The 18,860-nt window shown below is 45.7% G+C and overlaps 1 protein-coding gene across 1 annotated transcript in view; it reads right to left on the bottom strand.

Moving 5' to 3' along the window:
• Positions 1-10,328, bottom strand: part of RARRES1 (retinoic acid receptor responder 1) — a 57,108-nt gene extending 46,780 nt beyond the window's left edge. The window contains exon 1 of the mRNA XM_045503139.1: positions 9,825-10,328. Within this exon, the coding sequence (XP_045359095.1) occupies positions 9,825-10,328 (504 nt within the window). The remainder of the gene's footprint in view (positions 1-9,824) is intronic.
• Between the last annotated feature and the right edge of the window lie 8,532 nt (positions 10,329-18,860).

Genomic DNA, 18,860 nt, shown 5'->3' with positions numbered 1-18,860 from the left:
ACAGAAACTGATCCTCTCACAGTTCTGAAGGCTACAAGTCCCAAATCAAGCTATTGTCAGGGCCATGCTCCCTTGGAGACACTGGGTGGAATCCCTCCATGCCTCTCCCCAGCTAGCTTCTGGTGGTGGCCGTCAATCCCCAACATCCCTTGGCTGCAGCTGCAACATTTCAGTCTCTGCTCTGTCTTTAAATGGCATTTTCCTCTCTGTGTCTTCATGTGGTCATCCCCTATGGACATCAATCATCAGATGTAGAGCCCACGCTAATCCGGTATGGCCTCATCTTAACCCGACTGCATCTGCAGAGCCTCTATTTCCAGGGAGGGTCATGATCACAGGTAGGCAGCTTAGGACTTCAATATATATTTTTTTTGAGGACACCACGACCCACAACAGCATGGAAGTGAAGATGATCTGATTTTTGCAAGCAGCCCTGGATACACTGTGGCAGGTAAGGTATAAAGGGGCGCACGAGCCAGTGCAGGTGGGGAATTCTCCAGGGAGGAGAGAGACCGAGAGAAAGGGAGCAGGCACCCAGTACAAGGAAGGGAGTGTGAGCCCTGGCATGGAGGTGAGCAGCCAGGTTGGGAAATTGGCAAGTTCGTTGAGGGATATACTTGGAGTCAAGGTTAAGAGGGTAGATTGGGGCCAGCTTAGAGAAGGCCTCTTGTGGAGACTTTGTTCTGGAGTGATAGCTCTAAAACAAGCTGCAACAGAGACTCTTAGAAGGCCTGCTAAAGCACAGCATGCTGGGCCTCACCTCCAGAATTCTGATTCAGCAAAAGTGGGATGAGCCCTGAGAATCTGCACATCAATGAGTTCCAGGGGATTCTGCTGCTGCTGCTCTGGGGATGACCATTTGAGGCCTTCTCTCTAGGCGCAGAGTGAAATCACTGGGGCTCTGAGGGAGGGGTAGAAGTGACAAGTACCTCTCCATGTGACAGTCACTAGAATACAGCCGAATGGGGAACTGAGCACAGGACAATTCTGAGGGCCAGAGGCTATCATGAGGACCAAATGCAATGGAGGAATGTGAACTCAAGGTTTGGTTGATGTAGTGCTTCTGGCAATTAGGTCATGGGGCCTTATCCAAAGGATAAGGATACAAAAATGCTGATTTGAAGGGATACATGCACCCCCCCATGTTTATAGCAGCACTATCAACAATAGCAAAGTTATGGAAAGAGCCCAAATGTCCATCAACTGATGAATGAATAAACAAGATGTGGTATGTGTATATATATACATATATATACATATATACATACACACACAGAATGGAATATTACTTGGAATATTACTCAGCCATCAAAAAGAATGAAATCTTGCCATTTGGAACAATGTGGATGGAACTATATAGGGCATTATGGTAAGCAAAAGCAGTCAGAGGAAGACAGATATATGATTTCACACATATGTGAAACTTAAGAAACACAAGAGATGAACATAGGGGAAGGGAAGGAAAAATAAGATAAAAACAGAGGAGGAAAACTATAAGAGACTCTTAAATATAGAGAACAAACAGGGTTGCTGGAAGGTGGGGAGTGGGGATGGGTTAAATGGGTGATGGGCATTAAGGAGGACACTTGTTGGGATGAGTAATGGGTGTTATATGTAAGTAATAAATCACTAAATTCTACTCCTGAAACCATCAGTATACTATGTGTTAACTAACTTGGATTTAAATAAATAAATTTAAAAAAATACTCTAGGGAAAAAAAAAAAGTGAAGATGGAGGGTCTAGCCCCTGTTTCAGGGAGTGTAATCGGTAAGCTCTATGACCACACAGGATGTGCTCTTTTGCAAGCAGGAGCATTCAAAGAGGGCACTCTGGACAGAAATAGTTCCAGTTAACAAAACTTGAAGAAAGTTCATTCCCTGCCTCCTATTACATGGAGAGCTACTTTGACATGTAAAGACATTTACATACGCATCAAGAAGTTAAAACTATCCATTCTAATACTCTACGAAGTCATGGCTTATTTTCAGTAAAAAAGCTGCTTAATATAAAACACAAAGGTTTGTTTTCATGTCAATGGATCAAAGACTTTTCTTCCAGCGTGTATCTGGACTATCTTTATATTAGATACTACCCCATGTTTGTTTGTTTAAAGTCAAGTCACTGAAATATTGATGTGGATATGAGAAATAAACCTGAGGAACTTAATGAGGGATAGAGAATATTTATTGATTCCATTTTAGAAACCTAAGACTGCCTTTATTTATTTTTTTTTTCAACGTTTATTTATTTTTGGGACAGAGAGAGACAGAGCATTAACGGGGGAGGGGCAGAGAGAGGGAGACACAGAATCAGAAACAGGCTCCAAGCCATCAGCCCAGAGCCTGACGCGTGGCTCGAACTCCCGGACCGCGAGATCGTGACCTGGCTGAAGTCGGACGCTTAACCGACTGCGCCACCCAGGCGCCCCTAAGACTGCCTTTAAACTCACTCAAAACTTGGAGCCAAGTAAAGAGCAGGGATGGCATCCCCAAGAAGCTTTGCTGTCACCTGCCATGGGGAGGCCATGAAAATGCTGGGACTCTGGGGGTTTTTAAAGACACGATTCTGCCAAAAGCTAATCCTTAGAAAACAAAACCCTGTGCTTTGGAGAAACGCTGTCCTTGTTTTTCCTCTCTTTGCAGTTGGTTGCTAAGTACAGTCCCTTCATGTTGCTTTAGAGGCAGTGGTGACAACTTTAAGCGTCATGCTTTCAGGTCAAGGGAGTGGGTGGTGGGGACACCTCTAGCTGTCAACCAGTTCCCAGGTGATTCTAATATCCCTTCCCACACACACTGGGCCTTGCTGGCCTGACAGACTCCACTTCTAAATGTCCCCTCCATCCTTCACATTTGGTAAGAAAATATAAATGCCATGCCATTTCAGTAAAAGCAAACTTCTTCATTTTGTAAGGTTAGTTTTATGAGTCAGGCTTAGTTGGAGACAAGCAAACAAATCATTTGTGGATAAAAATTGCTGTGCTGTTCTTATGTTCTGGACAGAAAGAGCTTCAGTACATTATATTATACTCTGGAATTATTGCATTTTCTGTCTCTTAGGCAATGCCAGATAAAGCAAAGTCTATAGAGCAAAAGTCAGTGACCTTCAGATCACGCCCCATCCCATGGGGTCCAAGGAGACCTTTGCACGTGGACACTTTGCTTTATTAGGTTAAGTAGCAGTGGATAGAAAGACACAGAATGCTGTTTAGCCAACTCTGGTTACAAGTTCTTGACCCTTCTAAAGAAGTTAAAGTGGAAGTGGCCAGAGACAATGTTACCCTTGGTTTCCCCTCTAGCTCAGGGTGTGGCTGATTAGAAAAGGTGGTTGTAAGAGGGATACTAAGTGTTGGGTCCCCCTCATTCCTCTAGAAGGGCTGGAATAGGTCAGGGCCTGGCCTAGCTTGTGTTCCAGAGGGCCAATGGTCCCATCACCCTTCCAGTTACCTTTAATTTCATTGAACAAATACATAATAATTTGTCTCTTACAGGACCCTCTGTCAGAAGAATGGAGGAAACAGAGAGGTTGTCTTCCATAGTATAGAAACAGACATACTCCTGTTGAGGAGCGAGAACAAAGCTGCCTACGGTCAAGTACCAAGACTGTGTGTAAAGGGCAGACATGTTTGGAGGCGAGGAGATCACTAAGGCTGCAGAGATCAGCCAGACAAGAGGTGTGAGCAAGAGCTGCCATTTCTTGGGGACAGTCCCATGTCCAGCAGTGTGGTAAGTACTTGCATGAGCCCACAGCTACCCCAGAAACTGGGTGAGGTAGGCCGAATAATGGCCCCCAGAGATGCCCACCTCCTAATTCCTGGAACCTGTAAATATATTACTTAACATAGCAAAGGGGACTTCACCAACCTGAGGCTTGAGGATCCTCCAGTTAAGGATCTTAAGACGGGCAGACATCCTGGATTATCCAGGTGGAATACTTGCAAGAGTTATTAGAAGCAGACAGGAATGAGGCACCTGTGTCTTTCTCTCTCTCTGACCCTCCTCTGCTCACGTTCTGTCTCTCTATCAAAAATAAACATTAAGAAAATGAAAAGAAGCAGATGGTAGTGTTGTATTCAGGAGATGCTTTGCTGCTGGCTTGGAAGATAGAAGCATGAGCCAAGAAACTGGACAAGGCAAGGACACAGATTCTCCCCTAGAGTCTCCAGAAGGAACGCAGCCCTTCCAACACCTTGATCTAGCCCAGGGAGACTCACTTGGACTTCTGACCCCCGGAATTGTAAGAGAATAAACGTGTGGAGTTTTTTAACCTACAAAGTTTGTGGGTATTTGTTACAGCAATGAAACTAGTTATAGATGTTAGGGATTCTTTTTAATGTTTATTTTTGAGAGAGCGAGCGAGTAAGCAGGGAAGGGGCAGAAAGAGAGGGAGACACAGAATCCGAAGCAGGCTCCAGGCTCTGAGCTGTGAGCACAGAGCCTGACGCGGGGCTCAAACCCATGAACTGGGAGATCAAGACCTGGGTCAAAGTCTGACGCTTAACTGACTGAGCCACCCACTAATATTAGTGATTCTTTATGTGTTCTGCATGGGCAGGTCCTTTTGTGACCATCATGGTTTTACATACCCCTTGCACACAGTTACAAGACCCCTTGACAACTTGACTTTACTGGTTAGAAACATCCTGAATAACCAAAAGAAGTCACTTAGAGTGCAGACTTGCTATGGCTACTGTTCTCAACCACTCCTGTGGGACCAGCTCTGTAAAAACTCCTTCAATTGAGGCACCACTGCAAAGGCAACTAAATGCCAAGGGTGCATGTGAGAGGATAAATCTCTAGGGTGACTCATTGTCCATACACTGAGATCAAAGGTCAGGTTGGATTTGGGACACTGTGTGTGTGTGTGTGTGTGTGTGTGTGTGTGTGTGTGTATTTAACATTCTGTGCCTCGTTAATCAGTCATTTTAGTGTTGAGAATTTATATTCTATCTCCAGCAGAACAGCCTAGGCTGTTCAAGGAAGGATGTGCAACCAAGCCAGACTCCTGGTGGTTAGGTTCATGACCCACGGCCAGTGATCTTTAAATGGGGCCGCTGCTCATAATCTGTGATCACACACATCCCTGGCTATGACACCACATGTGGCGAGACAAGTGGAAAGTGTTGTGGGATGGTAAAAAAAATATTTATGGTTCAAAAACAATTCATTACAAGCTGGTCAAAAGCATTCCTACTTACTAGCTCATCTGGGTGCAGTTGGCTTGGGTGAGTGGGGCTAAGTGCCAAAGAGGCCAAGGCCTAAGTTTATCATCTGGGCCAGATGGCCTTTCCCATCCCATGCTAAACCCAGACCCTGCAGTCAGAGTCTGCAGACCAGATGGGTGCTGTAGTGAGAGGTTGGGTGGAGACCTTGGGTGCACCTGTGCCTTTTCAGCACAAGGGATGCCTGGGAAAGAAGGAGAGAGTGTATCTCTGTTTTGTGGTCTCAGGATCATTATGTTTCATTTCCCAGAGCAGGGTGAGGGCAGTGAGGAACACTATACTCATCTTGCAAATCCCACCCGGGTTCTTTCGTGATGGCTGTAAAAGCAGTTAGGAGACTTCCTTAAGTGAAAGTATAGATTGGAAAGTGATAAAGGAAGGCTTTTCTTAGTAGAGCAAGTGCTCTCCTAAATGCCTGTGGCTCAGCCGACAGGCTCTGTGGGTGGGTACCCACAGTAGCCCAGCCTGTCTGTCCCACTGGTGGCCCGAGACTTACCAAAAGTCCATTGTTTTGCTCCCAAACTTGCTCCTGCCAGGTGTGCCTATTATCTAATTGCAAATTAACTGTCAGGTAAACTGATGAAGCGTGGGTGTGAAATAGAAGTGTCATGTCCACAAAATCCAAGGTAAATTTGTAGAAGGAATTGATGAAGTCTCTAAAACTCTTGCTGTTGAATTGGGTGTGGGTGAGTCAAGACTGAGCAAGAAAGAAGAAAAAAGGGTAAAAGTAGAGGATTATGCGCTGTATCCTTTGCAAGTGCTCCCCTGCACTGTAAGTAAACCAAAATGAAAGACATGGATGATCCATAACGGCTGAATTTTCTTGCTACAGAAACTGCAAGGGGTGACAGTTAAAAGGCCCTTGCCCTGTACCAAAAAATAGGTGATTCATTTATATTTATTGATTTTAATTTAAATAGAAACATTTGGGGTATGGGCCTAACCTCCCTCCCCCAAACAAATGAACCAAGAAATGTAAGAGGGCATTCACCCTAAGTGACCAATCCTCAAACAATAGCTGATTCCTGAATGGGTGCCTTTCTCATGAAGTATGTGCACACAAAGATCTTTAAATGTCAGGGAAGGGCTGGCTGGCCTCTCATCAACTGCTAGGGGAAGTGGTCTCAGTACTTGCTGAGACTTGTCTCAGTGTAAGGGGCAGCCTCTTAAGGAGAGGGAGGAGTCAGGAGTGGGGCTGATCCAGGATATCCCGGTTATCAACCCCAAACTCTCCCACCACCCTGCACTGTGGGTAATGAGGCTGTGCTACATGGTATCAGAAAAACAGAAGTTCCCTTGGTGGTGGAGGGTAGTATAAAGCCAGAAAAGAGATGCCACCAGGTAGGGCAGTGAAGGAACACAAGCTGTGGTGTGTGATCTCTCCCTACAATTCGTAAACAAAACAGAATGCCTCTTTCAGCAGCTAGCATTGATTTCTTTTCAAAACTTGGCTACATTTCCTACCACAGCTATCACTGCATTTCACCACGAGAGGGCAACAGTGTTTCTAAAATGAGGGATTTTTGCAGAACTAAGAAATCACTTAGAATCCAGGAAATTTCCAGGCTAGAAGAGATCTTAAAAATCATTTGGTTTACTGGCTTTCAAAATCTTCTTAGCTGAAACGAAAATCAAGAATTTCATTCTCCATAATGACCTAGTTCATACATGTCTATTTGAAACACATTTTAGATACTATTTACTCTTACTTTCACAACACACTCCAGTAGTCTGTATTCTAAACAATTTTGTCAAAACATCTACAACCTACTAAACTGATTTCTTAACCCACTATGGGGGCCATTATTTTGAAAACTCCTGACTTGGTCCCTGCTTCTCATCTTACAAAGGGGTGCAGGGACCTCATGGGTGGAGAGGGCTCCCTACTGGCTACACTTCTCACACATACCCAGCCACCTGCTCACCCTGGGCTCAGTCATGGATGAGGGACGTTGTGTACCAAGTGAGCACTCACTCTGGAAATGCACTGATTGAATCAAGAATGCAGACCCGTTTTGGGGATCTACTATTTTTTACTTCTTGTCCATACTATGACTGTTCTTGTAATTAAAGCAGAAATTCCTTAAGCCACTATGCTGAAAGTTCCATGCAGGTGGTTGGTGTCTGTGCTCCTCATTCAGGTAGCTGAGACACTGCTTCAAAACTGAGTGAATCTCAAAGAGGGTTTCCCCGATGATCCCAGCCCAATCTGAATTGGGGCCATAATGTGTAGCCCAATGTCTGGCGCATAGTAAGTGCTCAACAAATAACTCATAGATAAATGGATAACCCTCAGACAGTATAATGATAACTCACATTTTTATACTTTACCACTGGTACTTGTATCATCTTATAGAAAGAACTCTTAAAAATTGCCTAGCATGGTCGGCAGAACATGGATTATTTCCACTCCAAATGAGGGTATAACCAGAGAAGACATGATCTTTCTTCTCTAGGTTGTGTGGCTCACTGGAGGTAAAACAGGGGCTAGAATAGGGGTTCCCTACAACACCACACCAACTGGTCACCCACATTCTGGAAAGGCAACCCATGGCAGCTCCCCAGTAGAAACAGCACACACACTCAAGCCGCCCCTGCACTGCTTCTGCTACCCCACAGGATTCTGGCAGGCCACTGCCACAAATTTAAGACACACTTTGCCCCTGGCTGCCTTGATCACCCTTGAAGAGGGGGGGGGGGGGTCTGTCTTCACTTAGTGGTGATGTTTCGAGATAGCAAAGGAATGGAGGGAAAATTTCACCAAATTGCTGGGAAAAACTGAAAACACTTTAGCCTCTAGAAATTCTTGGCCCTGAAAGTCACTGAGCTAGCTTTCCCGGCTCCTTGACTTAAAAACACTTATGGGGCTCCTGGGTGGCTCAGTCGGTTAAGCATCAGATAGGCTCAGGTCATGAACTGGTGGTTCGTGAGTTTGAGCTCTGCATTAGGCTCTGTGCTGACAACTCAGAGCCTGGAGCCTCCTTTGGGTTGATTCTGTGTCTCCCTCTCTCTCTGTTCCTCCCCCACTTGCACTCTTTCTCTCTCTCAAAAATAAAGATTAAAAAAAATTTTTTTAAACATGTATAACCATTTTCAGAAGAAATGTAAAGGTAAACCAAATGACAATAGGAAGTTATCCTTTCTTAGGGTCAGTGCCCTGGATTCCCCTACTTATTAACTCTTCCTCCCCCATCTCATGCATATCTGCCTCTAATGTGTTGATTTACTCCCCCGCCGGTTTTTTGTTTGTTTGTTTTCGTCAAAAGGAGAATCTCCTTAAAATTCAGGAACGTTATACTATTACTGATGAAAAACACTGAGTTCTTTGTGGAAGAGAAGAGGAATTTTTACTTAACTCATTTGTGTTTTGAGAGCTTAGTTTATTTTGTGAAAGATGCCAAGTATTTAATCTTTCTTTCAAGGGGATGACTAAACGCATAAAAAAGCAAAGTGTTATTATTTAGCTTTTATGGTTTTGGAAGGAAGAAAATAATTCCTGAATTTGAAAACCGAGCTTGGTTTTCTGTAAGGAACCCTCCTCAATGAAAACCAGGGAGCAAATCTTCAGGGACAGTCTTTTTGGGCTCTGGGAGGTGGCTACTTGGATAGAAAGTTCTCAAGCTCTGTTTCTGCACTTCTCTGTTGGACTAGTAAAACTGAACAACTTTCTCCCTGAGCCAGTAAGGATTGTCAAAACAGGTGAGGAGAGTAGGTTGCCTTTTTCTAGGAAAAATTTTATTTCAGCGGTCAATAAATTTAACAACCTCAGGTACAAGATTAAGTCTTTGACGAACCAAGGCTGAGTTTCCAAAATGTCCTCTCCACCTCTGTATCTGACACCAAGTCTAGAGCAATCTAGAACAAAAATCCTACTGCCACTCTTTAGAACTAATTTATAGGAATTCCCGGGTGGCTCAGTCGGTTAAGTCGTTAAGGGTCATGCTCTTGGTTTCAGCTCACGTCAAGATCTCATGGTTCCTACAGCCAGAGCCTGGAAATTAGCAACCAAATAACGAGCTGCTAAATTCTCATTCATTGCATTCACAGGGAAAACAGCTCTGGTGCATTCACTCCCCTTAAAGCAGACGCCCGTATTACCAAGGTTTCTGCCCAGGCCAACGCGTAAATTCCAACCACATTATCCTGAAGCCCTTGCAGGGTCGCCTGCAATTAAAAGGCACTCCGTCCACGGTCCGCAGGGGAACTGGCATAGTTTTTGGAAATCCCGCCCAGGACTTCTGCTGGGGCCATGGTGGGCCGCGCAGCGACCACCCCCTTCACAACCACCTCTGGGTACTCCCAGACAAGATCCAGCCTTGCCTTTGGGGCCTGTTCTTCAGTTTCCCCATGCACCTCTTTCCCAGGAATGGGAGCTGCCCTGTAAAAAAAAATCTATGGTCTCATAAATGCCGAAAGGGCCACCCAGCTTTCTGCGAACTGCGCACAACCACGGACCGCTCCACGGCCTGAACGCTTCGCGGCCGCCGATCTCCCCCAACGCCGTACTCCTCACAGACCCACTCTCGGATCCGCCGCTGGGCGGGCAGGCGCGCACAGAAGTGTCACTGCCCCCACGGTGAGCCGCCGCGTGGCGCCAGCACTCACCCTGGCGCGGCCCTCCAGCACGTCGGCGAGCACGCGCAGGGTGCTGGGCGAGCCCGCGCGGAAGTTGACGAAGTGCAGCGCCGCGCGCGCCGCCTGCTCCAGGAGTCCGCGCGGGAGCTCCGGATCCCGGCGCCGAAGGGAGTGCTCGGGCTCCCCGGCCCCCGCGGGTGCCGCCGCCACCCCTTGCAGGGCGAGCGACAGCAGCAGCGCGAGCGGCAGAACCGCGGCGCGCGGGCGCCTGGTCCCAGAGGCGGGCGGCGGTTGCAGGCGGGGCGGCATGGACGCGGGCGGGCGCGGCGTTCGACGGACAGGCTCCAAGTGAGCTGCGCCGGCGCTTGAGGAAATAAGGCCGCGGCGGGCCACTCCCCTCCGCCCTCGGGGCGGCCCGCTGCCCGGAGCCCGGGTCCGTGCCCGGCCGCGCCCTCTCGGCGCTGCTTCCAGCCCCTGGGCCCCTCCGCCCCGCCCCACTCCCACTCCGCCCGGGCCCCAGCTCTCAGGCTCCATGCCGGGACGCGGCGGCGCCTCCGCGGCGCGGGGTCGGGGATGTCCAGCCCCGGCTGCGCTGGCAGGGGACGAGGGGGGCAATGGAGACGCCTTCCCCGAGGGAGCACGACTTGCCCGCCGCCACCCTGCGCCGCGCCCCCAGCCCAGTTCGTGTGCCGGCTTCTCTCCTCTGCAGTTGCTGCGATTTCGAAACCCTTCGGGTTTTAGAAAGAACCTGCTTCAGTTCTCCAAGGCTTGGAACTTCGGTTTCGCACACAGTGAAATTGGGGGCCGTGGAGAGAAGTGGGAGAGACGCAGCCAGCATTGATGGGGGTCCCTGTGGCACAGTGACGTTGGAACTGGGACAGGTCTTCAGAAAGCTGGGGCTGGAGAGGAGGTTGTAAGTGGTCAGCAGGACCTTCACCCCCTGGTCATTGCGGGGGTGGGCGTGGTTCAGGTGTAGACTCAGGCCCCTATTTGGGTGAGTGAGTCATGAATTGTTGGTGAGGTCTTGGAGGGAAGCTGCTCCTCTAGAGAGCGAGCCCTCCCCTTGCTGCGCCTTTGAGAGGAAGCCTGTAGCCCCAGAAGATGCTGGTGCGATCTTGCCACCCTCAGGAAAGAAGGCATCAGGGTGAAGACAACTGCGGGGGGGGGGGGGGGGGTAGGCAGGAATGAGGCATGGAAAGAAATCAAGTCCTTGGAGATGATTTCAAGGTGAAATGAAGTCCTGCTGACTCAAGACCCACCTGAAGCCTGCCCTAGCTCTAGACTTTCGAGTTTTAAGAACCAATAAACCAAATGTATTGTTTAAGCCAACTTGAGCATGAGTTTGTTATAACAGTTGAAGAATTCCTAATTTTTCTGCTAAGGCGGATACTACTAGCAGGAACCAAAGTTATAAGGCTGCCGTGTGTGTGTGTGTGTGTGTGTGTGTGTGTGTGTGTGTGTGTGTGTGTGTAAGGGGTCTGCTTGTGCCAGCACTGGAGGACAGTCTGGGACTACCTCAGCTACTCCCTACCTTGAGAAGACCCTATTGGCAGATCCCACCAACTTTGGGCTGAGCCAGCTGGTAAAGGTTAAGCTGGTTAAGACCAGGCTGGTTCTTAAGGAGTGACAGCTCCCAGGCTGGAAAACGGTCAGCTCCAGTCTCTCAGGCTCTTCTCTAAGAGCAGATCAGGAGGAGTGGGAGGGGGGAAAAGACCCTGCAGGAGGAGAAGGAATCCGCTAGAGACTTGAACCTGGACCATGGCGAAAAGTCCCATCCAGAAGCACTGGGATGGATGGACTGTTTTGTAAAGGCCTGAGTACTCTTTATTGACAACTTAGTTTTCTCCCCGTCCCTCACCCCTGATATCACCAGTTGCAAGCATTCCCACACAGATGAAATCAATGATTAGAAAGCACAGATGATATCAATTATTAGGAAAATGATGAAAACATTTCGTATTCATACATGAGTGAGGCCACAGAATGTAACACCACAACTCCTTTCTGGACATTTGCGCAGAACGTCTAGAAGGACAATTGGAAACTGCTAACAGTGGTTGCCTCTGCAAGAGGGAGCTGGGGGTGGGAGGGGTTTACTCTAACTGCAAGTCTTTGGTTCTTTGCCATCATCTCTTGCTGGTAGCGCAACAGTGGGGAGCTTGGACTTGGAGCCAGACCCCCAGCTTCACTAGTGTGAGCTGAGGCATGACTCAACTGCTCTGCACTTTTGCGGTGCCTCCTAATAGTTTGCATCTGCTAATATCTGTACATACATAAAGCGCTTCCAACGGTGCTAGGCACACAGTAATGGCTATGTGCGTGATTGTACTCTTTAGCCTTCTTAACCTATTATTAGAGCTATTAGCAAGCCAGAAAATGTGATTCTATATCCCTTTTCTGTTCTCTTCAGCAGGTGAAAGTGAAGGGAGGTGGGATTGGGAGGAGTATATGGATAATCAATCCTTGACTATGAAAGCTGTTTAACCAAAGCTCAGGTGTGACTGAGATGATCCTTTTCTCTGAGCCTTGGAACCAGGGACACTTGTGAAGAAAGTGTGGGTCACCTGGTTCCCTGGGTCTGCATCTTGCATGCTCTAAGGTGACGTTAGTTTTTGTTTCAGTTAAGCCCTATAGATCTTTACATTTCCCATGCTATGTCCCCAGGCCTGTAATGTAATAATTGTCCTAAAACCCCTGGAGGAAAGCACTTTGCTGGTCAAGGAAAGAAAAGAAGCCCTGCTCGACAGTGAGCTGTTTGCATACAACATTTGGCTTTCTGATCTCTCCCTTGAAGATACCTAGGACTCAGGGAGAAATTCATTGTCCTCAGCACGGGCCCATAAGCTACCTGATGCTCACACCGGCTGCAGCAAGTTTCCAGAGATGGGAACAAGACCCAGGGCTTGAAGCATCACACCGACACCCCACCAGATCCTCGGTAGCCAGGCAGAGGGCACCCGCAGTGCCAAGGGCTCTAGAATGCAGGTCTGGGTTGGGATGGCTGTGATAGGTTTCTGAATCTGAGATTAAGGAGAGAGCCTTTCTAGCTTGGACTAGTAAGAATGAATTCTTTGAGATGCAGAACTGGAGATAAGGTTCTTTCTATAAAAGACGTGAGGGGCCTCTAGCGCTTTCTCAGCCTTAGCGCCATCTTCTTGGAAACCTCTGCACCATGAGAGCCAAGTGGAGGAAGAAGTAAATGCGCAGGCTGAAGTGTAAAAGAAGAAAGATGAGGCAGAATTCTGAGTAAACCGCTAGCTTGTACACCCATGGAGCCACAGGAGCAGAAATAAGGAAAGCCAGATGCCAGGGACACTGGTACCAATTGTTGGACTACACGCCTACTTTCTAGAACTTGATTCGGTGGATCTAGAACATCCATTGCCATCAAATTGCAACTACCACCTTTGAGAGACTTGCCTTGCTCATACCAAAACAGTCCCTTTTGATCCTTTGCTTTGGACCTGTGACCTTTGGGACTAATTCTGTTTTCATTTGTGGTACACGTACACGTACAATAAAATCCACTCTTCTGCTATCTTAGCTGGAGAAAAAATAAAATAAAATAAATAAAAAGGTGGTGCCTGTGTGGCTTAATTGGTTGAGTGTCTGACTCTTGATTTTAGCTCAGGTCCTGATCTCACAGTTTGTGAGTTCAAGCCCTGCAGGGCTCTGAACTGACAGGTGTGGAACCTGCTTGCGATTCTCTCCCTCCCTCTCTCTTTGCCCCTCCCTTGCTTGCTCTCTCTCTCTCTCAAAATAAATAAATAAACTTTAAAAACTAAAAAAAAAAAAAAAGAGATGTGATATAAAATAGAGTAGTTGCATTTATTACTGTCACCAAGGAAAGATTTCACATGACATAGTTTAGTTAAAGACTGAAATTGATGTGTCTGGAAGCCTCCAAATCCAACTGGGTAAGGTAACCAGCACCATCCAAAATAACTTCAGAGTGAAAAGGTTTCTCTATTTGCATTGTCTAATATGGGAGCCATTAGTTACGCGTAGTTACCACATGTTTGAAATGTGGTTAGTGCAACTGAAGAATGAATTTTTAATTTTATGTAATTTTAATTGATTTAAATATATATAGCCACTTGTGGCTGATTACCATACTAGACAGCACAGTTATAGACAACTGACTTCACTACAGGGTTGATTTGGGGAAAGAGGGAAAATAATATTTTGGGGAGTTGTGTTTCAGATATGATGCTACATGCTTTCTGTAACAGAATTACCTCCTTCAGTCTCCACAGTTTAGAGGACTAAACCGGAAGCCAGAGAGAGGTTACACGATTTGCCCAAGGTCTCATTACCAGCAAGGGTTAGGAAAGGGGTCCACACTCAGGTGTGGCCCATTGTTTCTCCAAGCACTATTTTGTACATTCCACAACCAGAGACTCAAGGTGGAGGGGTTTGGATTACATAAACAAAACAAAAAGCCTAAAGAATGATGGGAAAATATGACTTTGTGGTCAGAGGAGTTGGGATTATTTTGTTTTGAGAGAAGAATACTGAAGGAGCCACTCAATCTTCAGTGTGAAATTCAAAGATCATTTTTTTAGAGGGGAGTAGTGGGTTGTCTCTGTTACCACTAGTGAAAGCTTCCTTTTATTCTGGTTTTTCTTGGTTCTGATGTGTGGGCATTTCTCTTATATCTCAGTGAGCCTGGCTAGACTTCAGGCCCCCAGGAGGAACTCAACAGCTTGGGCCTTAGGATGTTGTATGAGGAGCATTTGGGATGGCCAGAAACTGGTGGCATCTAAAGAAAATAAAAAGCATCAAGCTTCCTATATTCAAATTATTTGGTGATTGCAACACTGGTTGTTAGCTAAGGTACATAGTGAGTGGGGACAACCTATTTGCCTGACCACTCTTGATTCGGCGTCACTGCAGCATTTGAGCAGATTAATAGAACTGTTAGGACGTTCTCTGTTCCACTTACCGTGCGTATGAAACAATTCTTTTCAAATCCACCATGTGTTCACAGTTAAAACTGAAAGTAATTTAGATGGTGTGACTTTGAGAAAAATTTCTTCTTTTGAAAAGATTTGACAAGCCCATTTTGACACAAAATTGCCAACAGATGTTTTTAAAAATGTAATGACACGAACGTGGTCAGTACCCAAGGTATTGGATTTTGCAATTTTCCAAATAAGTCCTCATTTTTGCATGTAATGCTAGTTAGGAATGCAACATCTTTATAGATCAATTATACATTTTCTAATGAATTTTGCTTGGCATTTTGTCCTTCCATCAATCACTTAGGACAGGATATTTGCCATTCCAAGAATGAATTAACATTCTACTTGATTTATAAACTGTGATGTAAAATAAATGACAAGTTGGGACTGTTTTAATTTTCCAAGCAAAAGATATTTAAGTAAAGCTTGAAATTGTAAAGTTTATTCTTTCTTGAGAAGATGCTATATTCATTACAGAGTGAAATAAAGACTTTTAAAGTTTGTTTTTTTTTTCCCTGGCGGTACTACTTAGGATTTTATGTTTTTCAAAGAAAAATCCCTAGTAATTGTTCATATTTGTATACCATGAACTCTCTGGAGTGATATATTTTTGAAACTCTGTTTATGATGCTAGTGCTCACCACTAAACTTCATAGAGTATGTTATCAGGGCCAACTAAAACCAATTCCGCATACCGCAGAGGACTGCATCTGCCCACATATGGCAGCCTAGATAACAGGACAATGTGTTAGAAAACCCACATTGTATTTTTTTCCCTTCTCACCATTCTTTGCACAGAGTACATGACAGGGCATGTGTCTAATAGTAAGAACAGAATACTGATACAGTAAATCACCTGACTGATAAATAGATGACACAATCGCCCAGACAACTTATATATAAGCAGACGTCGGGCAAGTTCCTTGCAATGTAATGACGCAGTAGGGGTAGCTTCAAGTTGGGAAGTTCTTCCAGAAAAGTTGCATTTGTGGTGGGTTTAGAAGAGTCAGCAAGTTGTGAGAACATCAAGTTGGGGGACTGTTCCAGGCAGAAGGGGTGGCCTGAATGAGTTGTAGGGAAGCCCAAGCTCAGGACAGCAGTGAAGCTGACTGGGATGGTGCCAGCGGCCACCTGAGGTAAAGGAAAAAGGCAGAAGACCCTGAAGCCCAGAAAGAGGGCGTTTTGTTCTTAGAGGTTTCCCCAGAAGTTTCCACATGCCTAGGCTGAGAAGAATGCACAGTACACAGGGGTTCCTGGGTGGCTCAGTCAGTGAAGGGTCCAACTCTTGATTTCTGCTCAGGTCATGATCTCATATTTGTGAGTTGAGCCCTGAGTAGGGCTCTGTGTTGGCAGTGTGGAGCCTGCTTGGGGTTCTCTCTCTATGCCCCTCCCCCACTCTCCCACAGTCTCTCCCTCACAAGCTTTCTCTCTCTCTCTCTCTCTCTCTCTCTCTCTCTCAAAATAAATAAACATTAAAAGAAAATTTTTAAAAATTACAAATAAAAGAATCCACAGTGCACAAAGTGAGTTAGATTATATGAACATTATTTTTTTGGAAATAAATAATTAGTTCAAAAATGGTTTTCACTGGTAAATAACAGAAATGATCAGACTTTAGGATAAGCAGACACTATTATGGACTATGAGCTATTATTTTGAGAGAGAGAGAGAGCATGAGCAGGGGAGGGGCAGAGAGAGAGAGAGACAGAGAGAGAGAGAGAGAGAGAGAGAGAGAGAATCCCAAACAGGCTACATGCTGTCAGTGCAGAGCCTGATGTGGGGCTCTATCTCATGAACCAGGAGATCATGACCTGAGCTGAAATCAAGGGATGCTCCACCAACAGAGCCACCCAGGCACCCCTCTACCTTTTGATTCTTAAAGGACTTAAAGTACAGAAGAGTGCAGAGGGTTCTGGTCTGAGAGGCAGGAGGAAAGACTTCTAGCCCAGCTCAGCCACCCTAACTGGCCTCAGCCTCTTCTGTATAAGATGCTGGTTTGGGGGTAAATTAGATGATAATCAGAAGGAAGAACCAGTATGGAACACTGTGATTATACTCTCCTTTAGCTGTGCCTCCCCATTGCAGAGAGGCTTGCTGGATTGTCCTTCCTTTGGACTAATCTCAGTGACATCTTCCCACCCTCTACAAGAAGCCCTGTGCTCTCTCCCCAGCATGCAGGTATCATACACGGACTTATTACCTATTTTATTTTATTATTATTTTATACTTCACTAGTTCCTTTTTATTTACTTTACATTTTATTTATTTTTCAGCTTTTTTGGGGTTTTAAAAAATCCAAACAAAAAAAGACTGATAGTTTAATTTTTATGCCTATTTTCTGAATTAAATGTGACAATCAAATGTTTGAAATTTGATAAATGAGATGGCTCATATTTTACATTGTGAGTAAAGCAATGTGGCAGTCAGGATGGGCTAGGGTATGCTGCAATAGTGAACAATGCGTCAGTCTCAGGACTTAAAACAGCAAAGGTGTATTGTGTTGCTCTCACTACCACTCCATCACAGGTTGGCTGGGGGCTGGCCTGTATCACTTGTTCCAGGGAGCAGGTGAAGGAATAGCCTCTTTGGGAGCATTGCTCCTTGCTGTGGTGGAGGGGAAAAGGAGCAGGGGGAATCGTGCTCAGGCTCTTAAAATTCCTGTCACATTTTATTGGCCAAAGCATGTCATGTGGCCATGCCTAAGTTCTTCAGGGGGTGGGAAGGTACAATATCATTACGTTTCCCAGGAAGTGGCAAGCTGGAAATATTTGGAACAGCACAAAGGTCTGCCACAACAGTAATTATTAGGCAAGGCCCTACTTACTCATAAGTCTTTTTGTATGTCATCTTAGTCTGCTAGGGCTGCCATAACAAAGCACCACAGACTGGGTGGACTGAACAGCAGAAATTAATTTTCTCACAACTCTGGAGGCTAGAAGTCTGAAATTAAGGTCCTGGCAGAGTTGGTTTCATGTGAGGCCTCTCTCCTTGGTTTGCAGATAGCCACTTTTGCTGTCTCTTCACGTGGTCTTCCCACTGTGTGTGTGTGTCTTAATCTCCTCTTTTTATAGGGACACCAGTCATAGTGGATTAAGGCCTGCCCTAATGACTTCATTTTACCTGAATTACCTATTTAAAGGTCCTATCTCCAAATATAGTCAGAAGTACTCGGGGTTAGGACTTCAACATGAATTTGGTGGGGACACAATTCAGCCCATAATAGATATGATATTAAAACTGGGGCCTGTCTCACTAAGTAAGGCTATAACAATGATGGGAATATGCAAAACTTTTCAGTGCATTTTATCCCTATCCTTGGGGCCAAAACTCTAATGAGATCAATTTTTGTAAATAAATCATTTTTTGCTATAACTTTCAAGACAGATAAAAAGATATGTTGTGATTAGAATAATAAAAAAAATAACATTAAGAACTACAAATTTAATTACAGGTCTGTGGAGGGTTCCCCTGATTCATCTCCTACCCTAAACTCTCTGAATTTATTACATAGTTCAGAGTCCTGATTTAACTTTTAACTGGCTTAAAAACATTTTTTTTAATGTTTATTTATTTTTGAGAGAGAAAAAGACAAAGCATGAGCAGGGGAGGGGCAGAGAGAGAGAGGGAGTCATAGAACCTGAAACAGGCTCCAGGCTCTGAGCTGTCAGCAGGGCTGGAACCCACAAACTGTGAAATCATGACCTGAGCTGAAGCCAGATGCTTAACCGACTGAGCCACCCAGGTGCCCCTTCTTTTTATGGGCTTTAATGGGTCTCTTGTGAAATGTGTTAGAAAGCCATAGAACGATTGCTCTTATTGAATACATCCCTGCTATTGGACAATGACTTAGGCTAGTTGTTCTCAAACCTGTATATGCATCAGAATCCCAGTAGGTCCAGGATGGGCCTGAGGCTTTGCACTTCTGACCAGTTCCCAGGGGATGCTGATCCTGCTGGTACCACCCCAGGGATCAGACTTCAAACACCACTGGTTCAGGAAGTTGCAGTTGACATGATGGAGAACTACCTTCGTATACATCTCATCTCTGAGTGCCTGTGTGGGGGATGCCCGGAGGCAACCTGGTTAGTGTAGGTACACTCGT

The sequence above is a fragment of the Leopardus geoffroyi genome, chromosome C2 (genome assembly GCF_018350155.1).
Source record: "Leopardus geoffroyi isolate Oge1 chromosome C2, O.geoffroyi_Oge1_pat1.0, whole genome shotgun sequence".
Lineage (NCBI taxonomy): Eukaryota > Metazoa > Chordata > Mammalia > Carnivora > Felidae > Leopardus > Leopardus geoffroyi.
Note: the sequence above shows the minus strand (reverse complement) of the source record. Positions and strands in the feature narration are given on the sequence as shown.